This window comes from Callithrix jacchus, chromosome 4 (assembly GCF_049354715.1).
Source record: "Callithrix jacchus isolate 240 chromosome 4, calJac240_pri, whole genome shotgun sequence".
Classification (NCBI taxonomy): Eukaryota; Metazoa; Chordata; class Mammalia; order Primates; family Cebidae; genus Callithrix; species Callithrix jacchus.
Genome location: NC_133505.1, coordinates 117523885 through 117551380, shown reverse-complemented (window position 1 = coordinate 117551380; position 27496 = coordinate 117523885). Strand labels below are relative to the sequence as shown.

Here is a 27496-nt window from a genome sequence, read left to right as displayed (position 1 = left end):
CACTGAAGGTTAGTGAATACTCCCTCATACTTTGTAAGGTGTGAAGAGGAAATCCTCTTTTGGGCTTTCCTTGGGAAACTTACGCAAAGAAATTGTGACTCAGTGCTTGATTCATTTGTTTTTCCCACATCGAAATCACTAGGTAGTCCTTAATATTGCCTACCAAAGCATTTAGATGGTATCATTCTGGAATCAGATAGTTTAACCCCCTAAATTTTCTCTTTCATGATAGATTTATGATAGTTCTTATTCTTAGGGGATAAAATACACCTTTTCCCCACCCCTAGAGGCAGGGTCTCACTTTATTGCCAAGGCTGGAAAGCAGTGGTGCAATCACAGCTCACTGCAGCCTTGACCTCCCAGGCTGAAGCAATCCTCCTACATCAGCCTCTGACGTAGCTGGGATAACAGGTGTGTACCATTATGGCTGGCTGATTTTTTTTGTGGAGACAGGGGTCTCACTATGTTGCCCAAGCTGGTCTCACGCTCCTGGGCTCAGGTGATGCTCCCACATTGGCCTCCCAAAGTGTTAGGATTACAGGCATGAGCCACCGCTCCCAGCTAAAGTACACATGAACTTAAGCTAGTTGATATCTGCCAACTCATTACAGAGTAATTTTTAAACTCTTGTAGCATATCTACACTTGGTGTCAACTAAGCAAAATGTATATTCTCAAAGAAGTAGTAATTCTATTTTAAAGTGTCTTTTGTAGTTTTTTTCATGATTTTATTATTGTTTAAATTCGACTTCACCTGCGAGAAAGATGACTTCCATAACAGGATTTGAGTGTGGCTTTTTTTTTGGATTTGAATAGGAAAATGCTCACTTATGACCGGCGCTCTGAGCCTCAAGTTGGGGAGCGAGTGCCATATGTCATCATTTATGGGGCCCCTGGAGTACCACTTATCCAGCTTGTAAGACGCCCAGTGGAAGTCCTGCAGGACCCAACTCTGAGACTGAATGCCACTTACTATATTACCAAGCAAATACTTCCACCCTTGGCAAGAATCTTCTCACTTATTGGTATTGATGTCTTCAGCTGGTATCATGAATTACCAAGGGTAAGTTTACCAAATAATACATGTGCTCTAACTATGGAGAGGTTTCACTTCAAATTTTCAGTGGCACTAAAGATTTTATGTGCTATTGATGTGGGAGTGCTGGGAAGAGAAGAGTGTGGTCCCTTTAATGATATGGAAAGCAGGAAGGGAAGTGCTGGGTAGAGAAAGGTGGTTCCCAGGCCAGAGCTCTACTCCCATGGACCTAGGTAAGGATAGGCACTCCTGCTTTCACACCCAAATGTTGCATTTTCCAAGACCATCCTGGCCTACCACACCCTAATCCTAGGCCTATAAAAATCCAAGACCCTAGCAGGCAGACACACAAGCAGCTAGCCGGAAGAGCACACGGTGAGGCAATGGCATGTGGGGAGGCCATTGATCAGCAGGACAAGGTGGAGTTTGGCCAGGGCAGTCAGAGAAGAGACAGGCCTCATAGCAGCCCTGTTTCACTATGAGAGCAAAGCAGATCATCTATCTTAAACTGGAAAAGATGCCATGCTTTTTTTGTTTCCTACAAGAGAAACCTTTAAGTATTCTAAAAACACCTTTCTTGTTTTTGTCAGGTTTGTCTAAAAATTTTTTTAAAAAATAAAAAATAGGGCCGGGCACGGTGGCTCATGCCTGTAATCCCAGCACTTTGGGAGGCCGAGACGGGTGGATCACAAGGTCAAGAGATTGAGACCATCCAGGTCAACATGGTGAAACCCCGTCTCTACTAAAAATACAAAAAATTAGCTGGGCATGGTGGCGCATGCCTGTAATCCCAGCTACTCGGGAGGCTGAGGCAGGAGAATTGCCTGAGCCCAGGAGGCGGAGGTTGCGGTGAGCCGAGATTGCGCCATTGCACTCCAGCCTGGGTAACAAGAGCGAAACTCTGCCTCAAAAATAAATAAATAAATAAATAAATAAAAATAAAAAATAAAAACACCTTCTTAGCTTCAAGTTGGCCAAATTATAGATATATTAAAATAAATCCCACAATGATTTCAGTGGTAAACAGCCAAAAAATAATGTAGAATAAACCAGTTAGAAGATAGAGAGCAAAAATTCCTTTGAAATGAATGTTTAAGAAAGCTGTAGGATTTAGTATCTAGATGAAGCCCTGAAGAAACCAGCCTAAAGAAGTATTCCAATGGTGAAATAGCATTACAGTTGGTCCCAAGCTTATCATGGTTCAGCTTAAGATTTTTCTACAAAAGTGATATGCATTCAGTAGAAACTATAGTTCAAGTACCCATAAACCATTCTGGGTTTTTTTTCAGTACAGTATTCAATAAATTCCATGCGATATTCAACACTTTACTATAAAATAGCTTTGTATTAGATGATCTTGCCTGACTGTAAGTGTTCTGAGCACATATCCTGGCTTTAAGACAGGAAACTCAGATTCTTTATTACTAACGTTCATTTCATCACCAGCAAGAATGTTAAACCAATGACATTTGTAAGAGGCGAACCTAGTAACTTTTTTACAAAGTGATGTATAAGACACCAGGAGAATATTGCAAAGGTATAATAATGATACGGCAATGTTATTTCAGTGTAAAAAGAGTGCCAGAAGACAGATCTCTGAAAACAGTTAAGATCTCTTAACTTCAGATTATGACATGTATCTAATTAAATTTGAAATGCTCCAGGTTCACTTTGGCTTGAGTTCTGCACTCCATTGCCTAAAAGTTGTTTTAACCTTCCACTTACTTTTTTTCCATGGCCTAACTTGTGCAGCTTTAGACAGTATCTGCTTTTACCCTGGATTTCTTTTATTGTCCTCTATGACGTCCATTGCCATATATGATCTCATACATCTATGTGTCTCAATCAAAAAACTGAGTGGCAAAAGACCTTTTTTTTCCCCAAAGAAAAAAAGAACAGTGTATCTGATAATATTAAGATGTAAGTTCCATGAAAGCAAGGACTTCATTCATTCCTATAGCTCCAGTGTCTGGAACACTGCCTGGCACACAGTAGCCAGTCAACATTTGTTGAATGAGTGAGTGAATGAATGAATGCCTGAGTAAACCTGTAATCAGCATGAAACTAGCATCTCTGATGTGAAGCTGACTCAGACTTAACTTCTGAATGGATGTTTTTGTAGATCCATAAAGCTACCAGCTCTTCTCGAAGTGAAGCTGAAGGGCGGAAAGGCACTATTTCACAATATTTTACTACCTTACACTGTCCTGTGTGTGATGAACTAACACAGCATGGCATCTGTAGTAAATGTCGGAGCCAACCTCAGCATGTTGCAGTCATCCTCAACCAAGAAATCCGGGAGTTGGAACGTAAACAGGAGCAACTTGTAAAGGTATGCTTTTGTTCCATAGACCTGGAATTATAAGCAGTCTGATTTTACAGGAAGATATAGTCAACTCTTCAATTTAGTATCAGATATGAAACTGATGTGAAAAGTGAAATAAGTGTAAATGATAAACTTCCTAAAAATCTCAAAAGTATCATAATTAAACTATTAATAATAGTTTAATTTGTTTTATAACATTTTTTTATGGAATAGTGTGTTGTGTGTATGTTTCTTTTTTTTTTTTTTGGAGAAAGTCTCATTCTGTTGCCCAGGCTGGAGTGCAGTGGTGCAATCTCAGCTCACTACAACCTTCACCTCCCAGATTCAAGCAATTCTCCTGCCTCAGCCTCCCGAGTAGCTGGGACAACAGGCACACACTGCCACGCCCGGCTAATTTTTTGCATTTTTAGTAGAGATGGGGTTTCACTGTGTTGCCCAGGCTGGTCTCGAACTCCTGAGCTCAGGCAGTCCGCCCACCTTGGCCTCCCAAAGTGGGTGAGCCACCATGCCCAGCCCCAATTTCTTTTATAATATAGGTTGAGGCGGGGCGTGGTGGCTCACGCCTGTAATCCAAGCACTTTGGAGGCCAAGGCAGGCGGATCACCTAAGGTCAGGAGTTCAAGACCAGCCTGACCAACATGGTGAAACCCCGTCTTTAAAAAAAAAAAAAAAAAAAAAAAATTTATATATATATATGTATATAAAATATAGGTTGAGCATCCCTAATAGAAAAAAATCAAAATTCAAAATGCTCCAAAATCTGAAAGTTTTTGAACACCAATATGATTCTCAAAGGCAATGTTCATCAGAGCATTTCAGAGTTCAGATTTTCAGATTAGTGATACTCAACCAGTAAATATAATTCACATATTCCAAAATCTGAAAAAATTTGAAATCTGAAACAATTCTGGTCCTAAGCATTTCAAATAAGGGATATTCAGTATTAAAAAAAAAGAAAGCAAACATCTCAGTTGCTCTATTAGTGTTTACCATTCTTTTAAAAAAAATTAGTTGTGTTAGAGAATTGCTTGCTAGTAAACTTAGAAGGTTTATAGTTCTGCGAGTCCAGATTGATGATTAATAGCATGATTGAGTCATACTGTGTGCCAGAGATTGTTCTAGGCACTCTTCCAGGTGAGTGACACAGAGAGTTTAAGTGATTTGTATGTTATACTGCTGATAAGTGGCTGAGCTGGGATATAGACATAAAATGCAAAGATGATTTTTCAATTATGAGAATTCTAGCAGAATAAACAATAAACATCTCGAAGTAAGTTGGAGAATGAAATCTAAAGAAAAGTTTGTCACCTCAAACCCCCTGGTAAAATCCTTACTCCTTAGTATGGTTGATAAGTCATCTCTGTTCTGTCCCTACCTGCCACCCCTCTGTCACCATTTTTAGGTCTGTGAATGCCCTTTGCCTCCTCCTCCTCTAGCTTTTAAACACCCTGCTCCTTCTGTCAGGAACACTTTCCTCTACCCTACCCCCATCATCTGAGGAATCAGCTGAAACCCCTGGACTAGGTGAAACGTGCAGTAGGCCCCTGCCATAATCTTCTCTACTTTATTGTAATTTGGGGTTTGTCTGTCTTCCTCACTAATAGCAAATGAGCCAATGAGGACAGAGGCCCTGTTCTTTCAGTGTCGAATCAGTTATGTCCAGCATATAGCCAAGTCCATGGGGCTGGTCTATAAATATTTATTCAGTGAATGAACAACTTCCTGCTTAATGAATGATTAAAGAAGGAATACCTTACTGGAGTTATACCAACCACCTTTCAGCCATTTTGTGCCAGTTTTGTGGTTCTAGTCAGTACAACCACTGAAGTCACTGAGTGCTCCCAGCTTCCATTTTATAGGTTTCTGTCCTGATGGCAGCAGCCAAGTTACATAGAAAATTCCCTTGCTGGATCCTAGTATGACGCCTAGATGAGAGCAGGACTTCCAGAGCTCTACTGAGCTCAGGCTGTTAAATGGGCCTTTCCTAGACCTTTTTATGTTTTTTCTGTACTCAGTGACAAACACATCACTACTTGGTGCCACCCATTTACCCAGAGCCCATTCCCTTCAATATAAGGTGTTTGGTTTGTTTTTTTTGAGGCAGGGTCTCCCTTTGTCACCCAGACTGAAGTGCAGTGGCATGATCACAGCTCACTGCAGCCTCAACCTCCCAGGCTCAAGTCAACCTCCCAGCTCAGCCTCCCAAGCAGCTGGGACTACAGGCATATGCCACCATGCTTGACTAACTTTTTTCTTTTTTGTAGACATGGGTCTTACTATGTTGCCCAGGCTGCACTCAAACTGTTGGACTCAAGCAGTTCTCCCACTTGAGCTGCCCAAGTGCTGGGATTACAGGCATGAACCACCATGCCCAGCCATCTTATTTCTTATAAAAATACAGTTTAAAAGAAAGCAATGCCACAGCCATAAAAAAAGAACAAAATTTGCCAGGCGTGGCAGCTTATGCCTGTAATCGCAGCATTTTGGGAGGCCAAGGCAGGTGAATCCCCTGAGGTCAGGAGTTCGAGACCAGCCTGACCAACAAGAAGAAACCTCGTCTCTACTAAAAATAAAAAATAAGCTGGGCATGGTGGCGCATGCCTGTAATCCCAGCTATTCATGAGGCTGAGACAGGAGAATCACTTGAACCTAAGAGGCAGAGGTTGCAGTGAGCCGAGATTGTGCCATTGCACTCCAGCCTGGGCAACAAAAGCAAAACTCTGTCTCAAAAAAGAAAAGAGAACAAAATCATGTCCTTTGCAGCAATATGTATGCACCTGGAGCCATTATCCTAAGCAAATTAACGCAGAAACAGAAAACCAAATACTGCATGTTCTCACATATAAGTTCTCACATATTAAACATTGGGGACTAATGGACATAAAGATGGGAACAATAAACACTAGGGATTCCAAGAGCGGGATAGGGAGAGGAAAAGCTGAAAAACACGTCAGGTCCTACAATTACTGCTTGGGCAACAGGACATCATTAGAAGTCCAAACCTCAGCATCACACAACATACCCATGTAACAAACCTACATGTGTACCCTTAGATCTAAAATTTTTTTTAACAAAAAGTGATGCTATTTATAAATAATGATGGTTTGTCATCTTTCAAGAGTTATTTTAATTTGAGGTGTTTTTCAAGAATGTTCAAATGAATGTCTCCCCATGTACTAATTTGTAGAAATTTTTAATGAAGCAGAAATTGCTAGAGATGTAATGAGAATGAGAAACATCAAAACAGATATTACATCATTCTCAATCCAAGACCAATCAAGTAATCGGAAATAAGTGAAATTATTGAAATTCTAAACATTGTAAGACCTTGTGATTATATGTGAAACTCTGTAACACAGTACCAAAAAATATACTTCTTAAGTGCTTCGGGAATGCTTTAAAAATGGCCATATCTGGCCAGGTGCGGTGGCTCATGCCTGTAATCCCAACACTTTGGGAGACCAAGGCAGGTAGATCACCGGAGGTCAAGAGTTTGAGGCGTTTGGCCAACATGGAGAAACCCCAGCATTACTAAAAAATACAAAAATTAGCCAGGCACAGTGGCACAAGCCTTGTACTCACAACTATTCTGGAGGCTGAATCGGGAAAATCACTTGAACCCAGGAGGCAGAAGCTGCAGTGAGCCGATTGTGCCACTGAACTCCAGCCTAGATAACAGAGCAAGCCTCTGTCAAAAAAAAAAAAAAAAAAAAATCATAGTCTGTAAAGAAAGCATCAGCTGGGCCTTGTGGCTCACACCTGTAATCCCAGCACTTTGGGATGCTGAGATGGTAGGATCACTTGAGGTCAGGAGTTCGATACCAGCCTAGCCAACATGACAAAACCCCATTTCTACTAAAAATACAAAAATAAGCTGGGCATGATGGCAGGCGCCTGTAATCCCAGCTACTTGGGAGGTTGAGGCAGGAGGTGGAGGTTACAGTGAGCCGAAATTGTGCCACTGCACTCCAGCCTGGGCAACAGAGTGAGACTCTATCTCAAAAAAAAGAAAGCCTCAGTACATTTCAAAAAGTAGAAATATTACAAATGAATGTAATACAATGCAATGCTATAAAAGTAATAATTACAAACTAAAAAAACAAAGTGATCTTTCCACTTGCAAATTCTGTTAAACAAAATGAAAATACTACAGATCAGATTCTAGATGGCAGATCTCAGAAAAATTCATGACCTAAACACTGTTCATCATAAACATGAAAGAATGAAAGAAAATAAATTAAGCATCTGACTGAATTTTTTTTTTATTGCATTTTAGGTTTTGGGGTACATGTGCAGAACATGCAAGACAGTTGCATAGGTACACACATGGCAGTGTGTTTTGCTTCCTTCCTCCTTTTTTTTTTTTTTGAGACAGAGCCTCACTCTGTCACCCAGGCTGGGGTGCAGTGGCGTGATCTTGGCTTACTGCAACCTCTGCCTCCCAGGTTCCAGTGATACTGCTGCCTCAGCCTCCCAAGTAGCTGGGATTACAGGTGTGCTCCACCACATCCAGCTAATTTTTTTATTTTTAGTGAAGATGATTTCACCATGGGAGCCAGGCTGGTTTCAAACTCTTGACCTCAGGTGATCCACCCATCTTGGACTCCAAAAGCTGTAGGATTGAGGCGTGAGCCACCACGCCCAGCCTTGACTGAATTTTTTTAAACAAGAAAGCCAAAGGATAGTAAAAATAATAAAGATTAAAGCAGACATTTGTTAAGTGCTTGCCTCCCTATAAGCTACAAAGTAGATATCCAGCTTGGGGCATTTAAAGTTTTAAATGTAAGCCTGAATCAAGCTATAATGCTCAGGGTTTAAATCACCAGTAAAGGATCTTGAAACTAAACACTGAGTTAAATTTAGTGAGTCAAGTAATTCCATCCTGGCTTATTTATCAGACAAGCACAGAAAGGGCTTAAATATTTATCAGTTTGTCCTGGCACCTGAATGTAACTGCAATTCATAGAGCTGTAATACAGAAATTCTATATTTGGGAATACATTTGAGTCTCTTGGCAGAGATGTAATTAGCAAAGGCTTCATATCATAGAACAGCATACTCAGTCTTCATGGAGCATACTGAAGCACATGTTTCTAAGCAGTCTGCTTGTGACAATATCATAATATTGGATACAGTAACCAGTCTACTGAGAAGAAAGGTGCCCCTTCGGTTGACTGGAAGATAACTGGGGCAAAGAACAAAAATGTACTGGCCTGTGAGCCATCTCTAAAACTGAAACCCTTTGATAAATATAGATCAAATAATTTGCTAGAGCATATCTGATTTCTTTTAAAAGACAGTCCAGAGTAGTTGCTGCCATTTGGTATCGCTTTTTAAAATCACTTGTCTACACTATTCAGGTGAAAAGTTGGCCTGCATTTTCTTAACCCTTGGGAGTCTTCACTGGCATCCTTCTTAATTTTTTTATGTTCATGTTATAATCTTTTTTTAGCTGTATATGCAACTTGAGGCTTTAAGTATTTTTAAAAATCTGATCATTGTGTAAAACATTATAATGCTTCTCTTTTTAAAAATTGCCTCATGATTTATTATTTTCTTTAAGATCAGTCTTATACATCCAGATCATCTGGAAGCCTTAAGAAATACAAATTCTTACGCTTCCATGCCCAGAGATTCTGATTCATTATGGGTCTGGGATGGGGCATTTGTTTATTTTTAAGCTCACTGAACACTGATCTAGACCACTACTTTCAAATTCACATCATTTAATTTTTTTCATACTGGCTTTTCAATTCTGGAATAAGAAAAAGAGTAACTTTTTTATGATTGACATATGAGGATATAGTCTAAGTAATTTGAAACAAATTGTGTTGATAGTTCATTTAAGAGACATTCTTTGGTAATTGGGTAGCTTATGTGGATTTTAATAGGATTCCATTGTAAATGAAAGTTAATTTCAGGAACGAAATGAATCCTTGGGGAAATTTGTATTGTGTGTGTACAAAATAATATCCTTTAGAAATGTCTCAACATAGGGTAGTCAAGGCTTCTAAGAGATGAAAATTAATAAAAGTTTTTATATATCGTATATCTGCCCGTAATCTGTGTAAAAATGTGTTGTTTACACATGTGCATAAAAACTTTCCTATTTTTTTAATTCTCTTATGCTTTCAGATATGCAAGAACTGTACAGGTTGCTTTGATCGACACATCCCATGTGTTTCTCTGAACTGCCCAGTACTTTTCAAACTCTCCCGAGTAAATAGAGAACTGTCCAAGGCACCATATCTCCGGCAATTACTAGACCAGTTTTAACTTGTCAATATCACAGAATTACAGGTGCTATTTTTTTCAGTGTTTACCACTAAACTGTTGTGCATGGTGCTTTTTAACTTTCATCGAGTCAAGGATGTTCACTGTCTGTCTGTTATCTGAAGACTATGAAGACTTCTATGCTAACTGAATTAAAAATTGTACTTGTTGATCTCTGAATAGCTCACTTCTTATAATGTACAAATTCCTCATTCTGTCACCTTTTTAACCTTGTTTTATAATACAGGTGTTGGATTTGCTCCAGTATGTGTACCATCTTGTAAATCCATTTGACTAGATCATGTTTACTTCCCTGTGGAAGGAGCACTGAAAACCTCTTAAAGAAAAAACATTCGTGTGTTTTCCTTGAACAGTCTGTATCAAGACGTGTTACTTCGAGATATCCATTCACTTTATAATTTTGACTGCAAAATATTTTGTAAATACACTTTTTTACTTTTCAAACAACTGAGTAAAATAATAATGTGCAATGACTTTTATACAAATGATTTTCAAGTTGTTTGGTATATTTCCTCTAGGTTTTGCTTGACTCAAAGTAGATTGTTATTTTGATCAAACTGTGCAAACAGTAGTACCATGTGTAGCATTTTGAAACATTATTTTTTAAAAAAATGCTGTCTTGCTTTAGCTATTAATGGGGCATTGTGAGGAACTGTGCAAAGACATTTTTGTTACAAACCTGTGGGCCTGTTGCAATACTTTAAAAATAAAAAATTTTATTCCATTTGCTTGTTTTGTATAGACATTTCTATTGCTTCTAAATATGCTTAAAATATTTTCTTTCCTTATGTACTGTACAGTTAATCTTATTTGCCATCATCTTGAACACAAAATGTGTATTTAGAATATTTGTATAACTGTGTAAAATAAAAAAGGAATTATGTGGTCAGTGCATTGTTTTTTAAACTGGAAATCATTTTGTTTTAAAAGTTAATGGAAACCATATTAAAATTGAATAAAATATGAAATATAGCAGTGTGCCTTCATGTTTTTTTATAAGCCTATCATTGGTTACATCTTACTCTAGCCATTTCTCAGTTTTAATGAAGTATTTAACACTTTTTTATATCCCGTTTCATATTACAATTTCCTTACCAAAACTTCAGGGTTAAAACAAAAAGGCAGCAAAAATAGGAAAATTTTAGCACTCATCCTTTTATAAAGTTCTAATAGTGTACTTGTTAGTGGATCTTCAGTGTTCACTTTGATTTTGATATAATTATTAAATTAATCTTGGGGTCAGAACTTTCCAGAGGGAAAGTAAAAGCTACGTTACTTCTTAAAAACTTAAATGCCAGGTTTGTCAAAGATCAGATGGTTGTAGATGTGTGGCGTTATTTCTGCCTCTGTTCTGTTTCATTGGTCTGTATCTGTCTTAGTACTAGTACCATGCTGTACTAGTATGGATTGAAGAAAGGATTCCTATTTATTAATAAATGATGCTGGGGAAACTGGCTAGCCATATGCAGAAAGCTGAAACCCTTCCTTACACCTTAAACAAAAGTTAACTCTAAATGGGTTCAAGATTTAAACATAAGACATAAGACACCATAAAAACCACAGAAGAAAACCTAGGCAATACCATTCAGGACTTAGGCATGGGCAAGGACTTCATGACTAAAACACCAAAAGCAATGGCAACAAAAGCCAAACTAGACAAATGGGATCTAATTAAAGAGCTTCTGCACAGCAAAAGAAACTATCATTAGAGTGAACCGACAACCAACAGAATGGGAAAAAAATTTTGCTATCTACCCATCTGACAAAGGGCTAATATCCAGAATCTACAAAGAACTTAAACAAATCTACAAGAAAACAACCCCATTGAAAAGTGGGCAAAGGATATGAACAGACACTTCTCAAAAGGAGACATTTCTGTGGCCAAGAAACATGAAAAAAAGCTCATCGCTGGTCATGAGAGAAATGCAAATCAAAACCACACTGAGATACCATCTCACGCCAGTTAGAATGGCAGTCATTAAATCAGGAGACAACAGATGCTGGAGAGGGTGTGGAGAAATAGGAATGCTTTTACACTGTTGGGAGCGTAAATTAGTTCAATCATTGTGGAAGAGTGTGGCAATTCTTCAAGGATCTAGAAATAGAAATACCATTTGACCCAGCAATCCCATTACTGAGTATATACCCAAAGAATTATCAATCATTCTATTATAATGACACACACATACGTATTTTTATTGCAGCACTGTTTCATTAGCAAAGACTTGAAACCAACTCAAATGCCAATCAATGATAGACTGGATAAAGAAAATGTGGCACATACACACCATGGAATACCATGCAGCCATAAAAAAGGCTGGGTTTATGTCCTTTGCAGGGACATGGATAAAGCTGGAAACCATCATTCTCAGCAAACTGATACAAGAACAGAAAACCAAACATCCCATGTTCTCACTCATAAGTGGATGTTGAACAATGAGAACACATAGATGCAGAGAGGGGAACCTCACACACGGGCCTGTCAGGTTGGGGGAATAGGAAAAACACCTAATGTAGATGACAGCATGACAGATGGAGCAAACCACCATGGCACGTGTATACCAATGTAACAGACCTGCATGTTCTGCACATGTACCCCAGAAATTAAAAGTATAATTAAAAAAAAAAAATCAGATGTTAGAGGAAAAAAAACCTTAAATGCCAACTTTCATATGCCTATGTTTTTCAATAGAAAAGCATTTTTATTTTAACATAAATAGCTCACCTGGTTACTCAACAGAAAAAGGCCTTCCATTGCCAGAATATGTACTTGCAAATGAGGATTCATTTTCTGAAAATTACATGGTAAATATGGAACCAAAGAGATACATAGCATGTGTCTAAACACAATTTCTCTCGAGTCTCACTAAGACATAATACATTCCCACTTCTGGAGACTTTTTTTCTTTGGGAGACTGGGGCTAGTCCTCAGCATTAGGGTTTTTTTTTCCCCTTATGTGTGTAGACATTGATGAAGTTCTATTATTTACAAGTTCTGTGATGTCAGGACTTCCACTTACATCATCTCTTTCTCATCATAAAATACTTAACAGTATTTTTAACAGAATAGCCATTTTTAACCTGATTATAATTGGATGTGGTCATATCAACAAATGGTTATTCAACATGAATGCCTAAACTAGCTCACATTCAGCCTGTCTCTGATTCTATTTTCTGCAACGAAGCTCCTCCTTTTTAAACTGTCCTCAGAGTCTATAGCTTAACTGCCTTTTAGTGAGGTCCATTTGCTGTCTCGCTAACTCATCTGGGAGGGTGTTGAAATTTGGACCTCTTTTACCAAGAAATTTTCTTGTAAGGATCTTCCTGTATTCCATAATTTCCCCTCCTTTTTAGATTGACTAAATAAAGCTTTGTCTCGCAGATCACAGGGAAAAAAATTTTAAGTATTGCTGAAGAAACAATTTCATTCTTTAGGATGTTTTCATTTAAAAAAGAATCAGAAGCTCAGAGACATCAAATAATTTCATTAAATATTTTTTTAATGTTTAATGAATTAAGCGAACATTAATGTTTGTTACTATTGTTTAACATTTTCTCTCATTTTTCTCACTTTCCACTCAAGCTTTTCCCTAGATGAATCATGTAATAATTCCATATGGACACAAAATAGTGTCTTTGAAGAAGGCCAATAAATGGGGAAAAACATAAAAATGTGAAGAGAGCAGTTAAAGGTAAGAAGAATTCTTAGAGGAGGTGGCCCAGTGAGGTCATCTTGCCAATGGAGCAGGCTACCCAGAGAACTTGTGGACTGCATTCAGCCCCACCGACTGACATGGGTTATACCCTCAGCCTCAGGTGATGCGCCACCCTGATCTCAGATGATGCGTCCTACCTGCCGTCAGGTGCACCGCCCTGATCTCGGGTGATGCTCCCTACCTGCCATCAGGTGCGTCACCCTGATCTCAGGTGATGCGTCCTACCTGCCGTCAGGTGCACCGCCCTGATCTCGGGTGATGCTCCCTACCTGCCATCAGGTGCGTCACCCTGATCTCAGGTGATGCGTCCTACCTGCCGTCAGGTGCACCGCCCTGATCTCGGGTGATGCTCCCTACCTGCCATCAGGTGCGTCACCCTGATCTCAGGTGATGCGTCCTACCTGCCGTCAGGTGCACCGCCCTGATCTCGGGTGATGCTCCCTACCTGCCATCAGGTGCGTCACCCTGATCTCAGGTGATGCGTCCTACCTGCCGTCAGGTGTGCCACCCTGATCAGCTAAACATGTCTTCCGTATGTTACATTAGTAAAGTCTTAAAGCTGTGTGGTCAATCTTTTCATCTACTCTGTTGCTATTACTTTCATAACAGCTGAAGTAAAGGAATAGTCCTTAAGGCCAAACAAACAAATAAGCTTGTTTTGTTTGTCTTGAGACAGTGTCTTGCTCTGTCGCCCAGGCTGGAGTTCAGCGGGGCGATCTCAGCTACTGCAACCTCCAGTCTTTCTGGGTTCAAGCAATCCTCCCACTTTATCCTCCCAAGTAGCTGGGACTACAGGCATACAACACCACACCTGGCTATTTTTTGTATTTTTAGTAAAGATGGTCTCAAACTCCTGAGCTCAAGCGACCTCAGGCTCCCAAAATACTGGGATTACAGGCTACTGGGAGCCACTACACAAGGCCCAAATAAACTTTTAAATTGACTTCCCTCTTGTAGACTAATATTTCTTAAAATAGTCACATATTTAATTTTATAAAGTAAAAATAAATCTGGCCATAAATGACATTGTTAGGGCTCTGCCATCAGCTGTGGGGGTTGAGGGAGATGGCAGTGCACAAGTAGCTACTTTTAGGCTGGATATTTCAGACATCTGTTAGTGAGCTCTGTAACTCTAGGAGAATGGTTGGCATTCATGTTCTACTGACTTTTATCCCCATTATACCTTGCCCTGTTCCCCTGATGTGATGAGAATGGTTACCTTTAACCATGTGAGGGTTTTTGTTTTGTTTGAGACAGGGTCTCTGTTACCCAGGCTGGAGTGCAGTGGCATGATCTCGGCTCACTACAACCTCTGCCTCCCGGCCTCGAGTGATTCTCCTACCTAGCCTCCTGAGTAGCTGGGATTACAGGTGCCCACCACCACTCCCAGACAATTGTTGTATTTTCAGTAAAGACAGGGTTTCTCCATGTTGGCCAGGCTGGTCTCAAATTCCTGATGTCAGGTGACCCACCCGTCTTGGCCTCCCAAAGTGCTGGGATTACAGGCATGAGCCACCATGCCCAGCCCATTTGAGTTCTATAATAGCGGATAAAATTCAGTACCTCTAATGCCCCAGCTCTGCTTAATAACTAACTTGGTATAGGCAAATAGTCACAGATTATGTCTGCATTCAGGATCCAAGGAGGAAATCAATACATACGCACCACCTAATCTACCTCTCTGTCTCCTTTCCTCACACGTGTCAATAGCTGCATTTTGGCACTTTGGTCAACCTCCAAAAGCAAAATATTTTGTGGAGGAGTTCTGAGATTCATAAGATCAGGTTTCTTTCTATATCTGGGGAGAGGAGAGTGCAACCAGGAAGGCAGATGAAGGTATTTTTTAAATCAAAAGGACATTTTACTGCCTATGAGTCTTTACCTGTCTTGCTACTGATGCCACCACAAGTGTCCTGTTGGAAGGACAGGAGGGTTTGGGGGAAAGAATGATGGGACAGGAATAAGGAACTTCCATGCTCTGGGCTTTCCCGTGATCACTAATAGCAATGCAACTCTTCAGAAAAGTAACGCATTTGATCACAGATACTAAGTTTAAAAATATTCACACTCTGAAAACAGGATAATACCACCTGCCTCCTGATTATCCATAGAGGCTTTGTGAATATTAATATGAATACAAAAGTAGTTACACAGATTTTAAGTATTTGCCATTCGATAAATATTTACTGAGCATTGAGAAGTGCATGGCATTTCACTCATCTGGAGATGCTGAGGTAAGCCCCTGCCCTTGTGTATTTCACAGGTATTTGGGAGACAGACATGAGCAAATTGGCATTAGTTGCAAGATGATATGAACATGCCTTTGCTGCCACCTCCTCCCCTATCTGAAGAACCCAAAGTTAAAAAAGAGAAGGTCAACGGGGTGGCTCACACCTGTAATCCCAGCACTTGGGGAGGTCGAGGTGGGCAGATCACCTGAGGTCAGGAGTTCAAGACCAGCCTGGCCAAGATGGTGAAACCCCATCTCTAATAAAAATGCAAAAATTAGCCAGGTGCGGTGGCAGATGCCTGTAATCCTAGCTACTCAGGAGGCAGAGGCAGGAGAATCACTTGAACCTGGGGGGCAGAGGTTGCAGTGAGCCAAGACTGCACCACTGCACTCCAGCCTGGGCGACAAAGTGAGACTCCGTCTCAAAAAAATCTAAAAAATAAAAATTAGCTGGACGTGGTGACAGATGCCTGTAATCCTAGCTATTTGTGAGGCTGAGGCAGGAGAATTGCTTGAACCCAGGAGGTAGAGGTTATAGTGAGCCGAGGTCACTCTACTTCACTCCAGCCTGGGCTATCGCCCAGTAAGACTCTGTCTCAAAAAAAAAAAAAAAGAGGGAGAGAGAGAGAAGGTCAAAACTGATCATTGCTAGAGAACTCCAGAAAGGCTTAGGAACAGAAGGCCCCAGGTGGTAACAGATTGTTTAAAAGAAACAGACCTCACAGCCCACCTTTGAAGAAAGAAATAACAATGGTAGTCTGTAATTGCTGCATAGTAGTTTACTGTATTGTGTTCAATGTAAAACCTAACCTCCAGCTCTACTTAAAATGAACTAACTCTCCGTAAAACCTACCTTAGAAAGGGAAGAGGTTTTGGACGGGTGTCCTATGTGCAGCCATGCCACATGGATAGGGTACGCACAAGTCAAAACTTTTATATACCAAACCCATTATAAGTGTAAAGGAACCTCCCTAGGAACTTGCATGTATAATCAGACTACCTATTCAATTTCTAATCCAGGTAATAATCAACCTTATGTATGCCAGAATCCCAAACTTCTACCTGGAACTTGGTTCAAACTCCACAAAAGATCAGGAGAAGGAAGTCTTTACAACTCAACCTGAGTATTGCCTTCCCACAGAGGAAATATATTCCTGTACCTTAATGCCTGCCAGGCTAAGTCATTGCTTAGATGCGGCCATACAGAAGTCATGCCAGCACACACTGCATACTCAAGTTGCAACTATAAAACCTCCAACTCTGGAAAAGAGGCGAACTGTGCTTACTCAAGTTCCATTTTGGGTAGCAGAGGGTCATAGATACAATTGTGACACAGAAGCCTGCAGTCTCATAAACTTCACTATTCTAGAGCCAAATTCACCGATGTGGACTACAGGCAGAGAAGTACCATTAAAATATACTAGACTGGTGGGACCCCAAGATGAAGGAAAGCAACCCTACTTAGACCGTGAGTTTCTCTATGTAGTTAACAAAATTAGAGTACACCAAGCTCGGCAACAATTTCGAGTCTGTAAGTCATTTAAGAAGCATTTTAACCAAGCAATTCCTGAGCCACCCTCTACTGCTAAGAATCTATTTGCTCAGCTAGATGAAAATACAGCAGAGAATTTAGGAGTCACCTCATGTTACGTATGTGGAGGAACTAACGTGGGGGATCAATGGCCTTGGGAGGCAAAGGAATTGCTACCCTAAGATAATTACACTTTAACCCTTCCTGCCTCAAACTCTCCAGAATTGTCATCTACCGGTTCCAGTACCTGGCTCCTAAAGGCCTCCATCATAGGAAGGTGCTGTATTGCCCGTTGGGAACCTACACTAACCCAGTAGTTGGACTAGCATGTCTAAGACAGCAGTATTACAATGAAATTACAGGATAAACCCTTTGGCAGAGAGAAAACAAACAAGGTAAGAGCAGTTCCAAACCACCTCAATTCAGCCCATTTTCTAGATTTCCTTCCTTAAACCATTCCTGGTACCAACTAGAGGCACCAAATGCTTGGCAGGTATCCACCGGCCTTTAATGGATTTGTGGCCAATCGGCTTATTGACAGCTGCCAGAAAAACGGACAGGGGCTTGTGTGCTGCGAATTATTAAGCCATCATTTTTCTTGCTCCCCCTGAAACAAGGAAAAGTTTTAGGATACCCCATTTATGATGAATCCAGAAGTAGAAGCAAGTGGGCAGTGAACTTAAAGAAAGATGTACAGATAGGAGACCGGAAAGACACAGACTAACCCCCAGAAAGGATAATTAATTATTATGGCCCAGCTACTTGGGCATAAAATGGGTTGTGGGAATATCGCACTCCCATCCATGTGATAAACCACATCAATAGGCTGCAGGTGGTTCTACAACTCACAACCAATAAAACATCCAGAGCTTTAAATTTGCTAGCTGTACAAGCCACACAGACTAGCATTAAATTATCTTTTAGCCCAAGAAGAAGGTGTATGTAGAAAGTTTAACTTATCAAACTGTTGTCTAAAAATTAATAATAATGGACAAGCAGTCATGGAAATTACCACCAGGGTGCAGAAACAAACCCATGTTCCAGTACAAACCTGGAAAAGGGTGGTCACCAGACTCCCTTTGGAGGATGATTTTCATGGTTGGGGAGGGGGGCTTTAAAACCCTAACAGGGGGAGTAGTAATTATATTAGCAGGGTGTTTTATACTACCTTGTCTCTTTGCCTCTCTTAATTAGAAGTATTCAGTCAACTATAGAAGCAGTAGTGGCCAAGAAAACCACCAGTCAATTAATGGCATTAACTAAGTATCAGCCTGTGCCCCAAAAGGACGTAGAACAGTCTCAAAATGACGTATATAATGGTGGAGCTTTGTATGAGCTTATGTAAAGTGTAACCATCTAATGGAACTTAATCACTGGCAGATGTCTGGATAAAATAAGCTTAAACTGTGCAAATAATATGTTAATAGCCAAAAAAAACTGCATTAATACCATCTTTTCCGAGCAGGCAGCTTAGCAGAAGAAACAACTTGAAGGTAAATAATAGCACCGCTCCTGGAACCACAATGCACTGTGGATCAGCCCCAAGAGCCTTCCAACTTTCCAGCTGTGACCCTAGCTGGGCCCGGGGCAGATGACTGGTTAGCCAAAGATAGGCAAGATTCTTCAGAGGAGGGACAACCTAAGACAGGCACAGTTGCGAAGGGACCATCAAGCACTAAAAGTTCATTTTATGCCTCTCGTGGCAGGAAAAGAACTCTCAACCTAGTGCTAAAAAATACAACTCAGTGCTATACGCTGACCATAAGCTAACACACCAGCCTGCTGTCCACCAAAAAAGGCACTCCCAAAAGGGTTCTCTTAAAAAACTCTGCAACGCACCTAAGCCATCTACCCTGACATCCAGCTACAAAAACCAAACAGGCATGAAATAAAACTAGTAAATAAGCTCATAAAAACACCAACTGACCTAAACCAAAATTAACTTTGAACTAGTAGTAAATGCTTAAAGCAATGGTTAATAAAAAGCAACAAATGCAGGAAATAAAGATAGAAATTAAGTAACAACAATGGTAGTCTGTAATTGCTGCATAATGAAATAAAGTTTACTATGTTGTGTTCAATATAAAACCTAATTCCCAGCTCTGTTTAAAATTAACTAACTCCCCGTAAAACCTACCTTACCTATTCTCCCCACATTCTCATCAAAGTTCCCAGGCATCTCAAGACTCCTGTTTTTCTTGCTGACCAGCTGCAAGTCACAGGGCAAGATAACACCCAAAGAATGTACAATGTGTGTCTCAGAATGCTATTTTTCAAATGTAAGCTACATTACAAGACATCTTACAAATTAATTAACTGTTCTTTGTTCTGGCTTCTGTAAACCTGTTAGCTGCTACATCTTCCTGGATGTATAAAAAGCACCCCATTTTCCTTCTCTTTTGCTCAGCCTAGGGATGCTAATCCATTGAGGCCATCTTAATAAAATCCTCTTGTTTCACCCATTGATCTCTCCAGTCTCCTAAATATTCTGCAACACCTTGATTCCACATTTTTAGGTAACCACATGCTGTCTACCCCACAACACACGCACACACACGTTTATTTTATAGAGAAAAAAAACCAGAGAGGCACTGAACTGGGGGACACTAGACATTGAGGAGAGAATGTGGTACCACTGAGCACAGGGAGAGGAAGTGGAGTCGGCATCCTCAAGGCAAAATGAGACCTACTCACCCTTTGCTGAGGCGTGAGATGCCATGGCCAGGGCCATGCTCTCATCATCACTGTGTGCTGCTGTGACTTACAGCACATTACAGTTGATTATCTGCACCAACATTTGATGTCAATCCCTCAATTAGACTGGAAATGCCACAAGGTCAGAGATTAGCCTGATTTGTGCCCCAACATGACCCAGCACCAGCACGGTGCCTGGATCTGGCTATAGAAAGGATGGTACCTGAGCACCTCAGATAGGTCAAAAATACTGGCTAGAGGGAAGCGTAGGGATTATAATTATATAAAAGCTTAGATTCTTTTTAAAATATGCTCTTTTTTTCTTTGCAATGGAATTTCACTGTTGTCACCTAGGCTGGAGTGATGCAATGGTGCAATCTCAGCTCACTGTAACCTCCACCTCCTGAGTTCAAGCAATTCTCCTGCCTCAGCCTCCCAAGTAGCTGGAATTGCAGGCACACACCACCATGCCCAGCTAATTTTTGTATTTTTAGTAGAGATGGGGTTTCACTATATTAGCCAGGTTGGTCTCAAACTCCTGACCTCAGGTGATCCACCCACCTTGGCCTCCCAAAGTGCTGGGATTACAAGCATGAGCCACTCCACCTGGCTTAAAATATGCTCTTCTTTTATATGTACTGCTACCAATAATCTATGTTTAAAATAAAGCAGAGGTAATACACATGTTAATTAGCTCAATTTCACCTTCCACAATGAATACATATTTCAAAACATCATGTTGTACACAACAAATACAATTTCGTCAACTAAAACAAATTAAAAATAAAGCAGAGGAGATAAATATCAAACACACACATATAAGCACACTTCTGAATATGCACTGATATCTCTGGAAGGTGCACAAAGGGGAGTGGTTACCTTAGTGGGGGTTAAGGCTGGGGGTCAAAAGTGAGTAAGATTACTTTACAATTCACCTTTGTACTGTTTGATTTTATTACTATATGAATATATTACCCCCCCCATTAAAAGAAAAAAACTACTTCATGTTCTGTTTCTGTTGCTACTGGACTGCAGCTATCAAGGTTACTTGATTAGAGCACTTTTGGAGGTCATTCTTTGCATGGAGCGCAAACAGTTCCCCAGGCAGAGCATCGTGAGCTCCCAGCCATACTGACTTGTGAGGACAACTAAGCGTTTTCATGGCCCATAACTTAAATAGCATATTTAAATAGCATAAAACCATCCAACCTGGTTTTCCTAACAATTATGAAAAATGTTTATTACTTCCCTTTGTAGGTAGTCTCTTTTACTAAAATTGTGAGCATTATTTTCTGACTAAAATTCCTCATTTTGTGGCTGTTTTTTCTTTGACTGAATGCCTTGGGAATAATAATGATAACTGTTTTTTTTCTGTCACCCAGGGTGGGGTGCAGTAGTGCGATCTTGGCTCACTACTGCAATCCCCATCCCCAGGGTTCTAGCGATTTTGCTCAGCCTCCCAGGTAGCTGGGATTACAGGTTACTGCCATCACGCCCAGCTGGGTTTTTTTGTATTTTTAGTAGAGATGGGGTTTCGCCAGGTTGGCCAGGCTGGTCTCAAACTCCTAACCTCAGGTGATCCAGCCACCTCGGCCTCCCAAAGTGCTAGGATTACAGGCGTGAGCAGCTGCACCTGGACAATAATGATAATAGTTATAGAAGCTAATATTTATTGTTTGCTTAGTAAGTGTATTGGTTTATAAGGCTCCCATAACAAAGCACACTGGGTAGCTTAAACAAAAGACATCTATTTTCTCACAGTTCTGGGGGCTAAAGGTCTAAGATGAAGGTGTTGACAGCATTGGTGTCTTCTGAGGCCTCCCTCCTTGGCTTCTCGATGGCCGTCTTCTCCTGTGTCATCACTTTTAGTCTCCCTCTGTGTCTGTCTGGGTATAAATTTCCTCCTCTTATCAAGGACACCAGTCCTACTGAATCAGAGCCCACCCTAAAAACCTCATTTTAATTTAATTGCCTCTTTGAAGACCCTATCTGCAAATACAGTTACATTCTGATATATAGGATTAGAGCTTCAACATATGAATTTGAGGCAGACAAAATTCAGCCCATAATAATATGTATAGGGCAATATGCTAACTGCTTTACAAATATCTCATTTAAATCTCACAGCCAACTTCATGAAAGAAAGCTGAGGCATGACGAGATTAAGCAATAAGATTAGGTAGTAGGTGGCAGAGTCATAATTCAAATCCAGGCAGACAGACTCCAGATGCCACATTCTCCACCACCACCCACACTACATATGGACTTTCTTCATGCATTCTACCGGATCCATTCAAATTTCCCAAAGGAGGGAAAATGAAGTGCCTGCTGTCATGAACAAATAAAAAAATACCGTTCTCCAAGCCAATGGGAGGTAGCACAAGGGGCCCCAGCTAGTACTCAAGTCTGTCCTTGTAAACCACAGTCTCTTACTCCATCCTTACAGCCCCAGGGAACTCTAGCAGTGAGTGGTGTGGTCAGAGGTAGGCCACTAAGTCTATGCTCATGTCTGACCAAATCCATGAAGATAAAGTAGGAGTGGGATGACAGAACAAGCCCCTGCTTCCTCATGTACAGCACAGGGGATCCCTGGATATCACATAGTTATACTTAGGAGTTTGAAATCCAATCCTGTACTGCCCAGTGGCAAGACTTCTTGAATGTTGTTTTTAGAAGGAGCCAGAAAAGGTCAAGATTTGCTCAGCATTATCTGGCATGAGGCAAAGATTTGCACAGGAAGATCTCTGCCAGAGCAGAGTGCATGGCTGTAAACTCAAGTCACTGAAAAAAGAGATAGCAGCAGTTAAGTAAGGACACCTGGAGTGTCATTTATTATAATTACTTAGATAAGACAAGGGAGAGTATGATCATTTAGTCTCTCCTAATTCAGCTTCAACTTCCCCACTTTTAAACATGAGTTGTCCTAAGTGATATGGTTTGGCTGTGTCCCCACCCAAATTTCATCTTGAAATGAAGCTCTCATAATTCCCATGTGTTGTGGAAGGAACCCAGTGGGAGGTAATTAAATCATGGGCCAGGTCTTTCCTGTGCTGTTCTCTGGTAGTGAGTAAGTAAGCCTCATGAGATCTGATGGCTTTATAAAGGATTTCCCCTTTCACTTCGCTTTCCTCCTCTTTTGTTGGCGCCATGTAAGTTGTGCCTTTCACCTTCTGCCGTGAGTGTGAGGCCTCCCCAGCCATGTGGAACTGTGAGTCCATTAAATCTTTTTCTTTATAAATTACTCAGTCTCAGGTATGTCTTTATCAGCAGTGTGAAAACAGACTAATATAGTAAGTTGGTACCAGTAGAGTGGGATGCTGCTGTAAAGATACCCAAAAATGTGGAAGTGACATTGGAACTGGTTAACAGGCAGAGAGGGTGGAACAGTTTGGAGGGCTCATAGAAGACAGGAATATGTGGGAAACTTTGGAACATCCTAGAGACTTGTTGAATGGTTTTGACCAAAATGCTGATAATGATATGGAAATCCAGGTTGAGGTGGTCTCAGATGGAGATGAGGAACTTTTTGGGAACTGGAGTAAAGGTGATCCTTGCTAGGTTTTAGCAAAGAGACTGGTGGCATTTGCACCTGCCCTAGAGATTTGTGGAACTTTGAGGGAGATAATTTAGGGTATCTGGAAGAATAAATTTCTAAGCAGCAATGCATTCAAGAGATGACTTGGGTGCTGTTAAAAGCATTCAGTTTTAAAAGGGAAACAGCACAAAAGTTTGGAAAATTTGCAGACTGATTGTACAATAGAAAAGAAAGACCCATTTTCTGAGGGGAAATCCAAGCTGGCTGCAGAAATTTGCATAAGTAACGAAGAGCCAGATGTTAATCCCCAAGACAATGGAAAAAATGTCTCCAGGGCATGTCAGAGACCTTTGCAGCAACCCCTCTCATCACAGGCCTGAAAGCCTAGGAGGAAAAAATGGTTTCATGGGCCAGGTCCAGGGCCCCACCTGCTGTGTGCAGTCTAGAAACTTGGTGCCCTGCTTCCCAGCCACTCTAGCCATGGCTAAAAGGGGTCAAGGCACAGCTCTAGCCATGGCTTCAGAGAGTACAAACCCCAAGCCTTGGAAGCTTCCACGTGGTGTTGAGTCTACAGGTGTGCAGAAGTCAAGAACTGAGATTTGGGAACCTCTGCCTAGATTTCAGAGGGTATGTGGGAATGCCAGGTTGCCCAGCAGAAGTTTGCTGCAGGGGTGGGGTCCTCATGAAAACCTCTGCTAGGGCATTGTGGAAGGGAAAGGTGAGGTAGGAGCCCCCACAGAGTCCCTAATGGGGCACCACCTGGTGGAGCTGTGAGAAGAGGGCCACTATCCTCCAGACCCCAGAATGGTAGATCCACCAACAGCATGCACCATGCATCCGGAAAAAACAGATACTCAAGGCCAGCCCATGAAAACAGCCAGGAGGGGGGCTATGCCCTGCAAAGTCATAGGGGTGGAGCTGCCCAAGGCCATGGAAACCCATCTCTTACATCAGAGTGACCTGGATTTGAGACATGGAGTCAAAGGAGATAATGTTGAGAGCTTTAAGATTTGACTGCCCCGCTGGATTTCAGACTGGCCTGAGGTTTTTGCCCTTGTTTTGGCCAATTTCTCCCATTTGGAAGAGCTGTATTTACCCAATGCCTCTACCTGCATTATATCTAGGAAGTAACTAACTTGCTTTTGATTTTACAGGTGTATAAGCAAAAGAGACTTGCCTTGACTCAGTTGAGACTTTGGACTTACTTTTTTGAGACAGAGTTTCACTCTTGTTACCCAGCCTGGAGTGCAATGGTGTGATCTCAGCTCATCGTAACCTCCACCTCCTGGGTTCAAGCAATTCTCCTGCCTCAGCCTCCTGAGTAGCTGGGACTACAGGCGCGCTCCACCATGCCCAGCTAATTTTTGTATTTTTAGTAGAGATGGAGTTTCACCTCGTTGACCAGGATGGTCTTGATCCCTTGACCTTGTGATCCACCCGCCTCAGTCTCCCAAAGTGCTGGGATTATAGGCGTGAGCCACCACGCCCAGCCTGGACTGTGGACTTCTAAATGAGTTAAGACTTTGTGGTGGGGAAAGCTGTTGGGAAGCCATGATTGGTTTTGAAATGTGAGGACATGAAATTTGGGAGGGGTCAGGGCTGGAATAATATGGTTTGGCTGTGTCCCCACCCAAATTTCATCTTGAATTGTAGCTCCTACAATTCCCACATGTCATGGGAGGGACCCAGTGAGAGGTAATCAAATCATGGGGTTGGATCTTTCTCGTGCTGTTCTCATGGTAGTAAATAAGTCCTGGTAGATGTGATGGTTTTATAAGGGATTTCCCCTTTTGCTGGGCTATTATACACCAAGACTCAGAACATGTAAAGGGGGATGGGAAGGTTTCATGGGGAACATGGGGAAACACCTGAATCATGCTCCAAGTTAGAACTGTTTAGCCAGATTATCACTATGGTTGTTTTAAACAAGTTAAAAATAGGACTGTGGTCACTAAGGGCAAGCTTTCAGCTGTTGGGACCTGTAGGGAAGGGAAGTCAGGAGAAGGATCCCAATTCCTACCTGACATACAATTTTGAAAACGTCTTTTCCACTCTAAAACAGAAACATCTATAATCACCTAGATTAGGAAATTATTATTTAAGTAAAATATTTACTTAGTGAGTAGACTGGATGTTACTAAAGATGTGAGATATTACTAGAGAATTTATATGTCATTTTCAAAATGTCTATATGAAGTACAAATACTATTCCTATTTTAGGAATCCAATACAACCATCACATATATTTTGGAGCACTCATATTCTAAACTCTGTATATATTCTTGACTAGTTTCTGAAGTAGAGATGCCAAACTCATTTTTAAACATCACTGAAACTGGCATAAAAACAGACACACAGACCAATGGAAAAGGATAGAGAACCCAGAAATAAATCCACACATTTACAGTCAACTCATTTTCAACAAAGGCACCAGGAATATTCAATGGGGAAAGGACAGTATCTGAAAAAAATAGTGCTGGGAAAACTGAGGATCTATATGCAGAATCATGAAACTAGACCCCTACCTCTCACCCTATACAACAATCAAATCAAAATGGATTAAAGACTAAAATATAAGACCTAAAACTATGAAACTATTAGAAGAAAACATGGGGAAACACTTCAGGACATTGATCTGGCCAAAGATTTTTTTGGGGGCTAAGTCCTCAAAAGCATGGGTGACAAAAGCAAAAATTGGTTAGTGGAATTCCATCAAGCTAAAAAGCTTCTGCACAGCAAAGGATGCAATCAACAAAGAGATAACCCACAGAATGGGAGGAAATATTTGCAAACTCCCTACCTGGCCAGGTATGGTGGCTCATACCTGTAATCCCAACGCTTTGGGAGGCTGAGGTAGGTGGATCACTTGAGGTCAGAAGTTTGAGACCAGCCTAGCCAACATGGTGAAACGCTGTCTCTACTAAAAATACAAAAATTAGCTGGGCGTGGTGACACATGCCTATAGTCCGAGCTACTAGGGAGGCTGAGGCAGAAGAATCGCTTGAACCTGGGGGGCAGAGGTTGCAGTGAGCCGAAATCATGCCACTGCACTCCAACCTGGGTGACAGAGTGACACCCTATCTCAAAAACAAGCAAATGAACAAAAAAAAAACCCTACCCATTTGACAAGAGATTAACAATCAGAATACATATGAACTCAACAATTCAACAGCAAACAAATAAACAAAAAACAAGTAATCTGATTTTAAAATGGGCAAAAGATCTGAATAGCCATTTCTCTCTTTTCTTTTTCTTTTGAGATGGAGTTTCACTCTAGTTGCCCAGGCTGGAGTACAATGGCACGATCTTGGCTCACTGCAACCTCCTCCTCCCAGGTTCAAGCGATTCTCCTGCCTCACTCTCCCTGGTAGCTGGAATTACCATGGTAAGCACCTGCCCACCATGCCCAGCTAATTTTTTTGTATTTTTACTAGAGACAGGGTTTCACTATGTTGGCCAGGCTGGTCTTGAACTCCTGACCTCAGGTGACCCACCTGCTTCAGCCTCCCAAAGTGCTGAGATTACAGGTGTGAGCCATTGCACCTGGCTGACTAGACATTTCTCAAAAGAAGACATATAAGTGGCCAATATGTATATGAAAAATGCTCTGGATAAGCAGAGACTGATTATAAAACAACAACGACAACAAAAGAGAAAATGCCTGACATTGCTAATAATCAGCAAAATGCAATCAAAATCATGAGATATCTCCTCATTCCAGTCAGAATGGCTATTATCAAAAAAACAGAAAATAAGAGATGCTAGCCAGGATGTAGAGAAAGTGAAATGCTGCTATACTGTCTGAGAAATATAAATTAGTACAGCCACCACATAAAACAGTATGGAGAATCCTCAAAACACTGAAAATACAACTACCATATAATGCAGCAATTCCACTGCTGGCATCCAAATGAAAGGAAATTGGTGTATCAGAGAGATATACCAAACATGGGAGCTGCACTCCCATGTTTACTACAGCAATATTTATAATGACCAAATATGGAATCAACCTAAGTGTCCTTCAACAGATGAATAGATAAATAAAATGTGATATATACACTATGGAATATTATTCAGCCATAATAAAATGAAATCCTATCATTTGCAGCAACACGGATGAAATTGAAGGACCCTA

General features: G+C 40.9%; 1 protein-coding gene across 6 annotated transcripts in view; it reads left to right on the top strand.

The window, feature by feature from the left end:
- REV3L (REV3 like, DNA directed polymerase zeta catalytic subunit) overlaps positions 1-10627 on the top strand; it is a 202051-nt gene extending 191424 nt beyond the window's left edge. For all 6 annotated transcript variants that reach the window (XR_013534485.1, XR_013534486.1, XM_035296532.3 and 3 more), the window contains 3 exons: positions 816-1062; positions 3158-3367; positions 9497-10627. Coding sequence is in view for 4 of the 6 variants with exons in the window: in XM_035296532.3 (XP_035152423.2) it covers positions 816-1062; positions 3158-3367; positions 9497-9637 (598 nt within the window). In the remaining 2 variants the exon portion in view is untranslated. The remainder of the gene's footprint in view (positions 1-815; positions 1063-3157; positions 3368-9496) is intronic.
- Positions 10628-27496: the final 16869 nt, after the last annotated feature.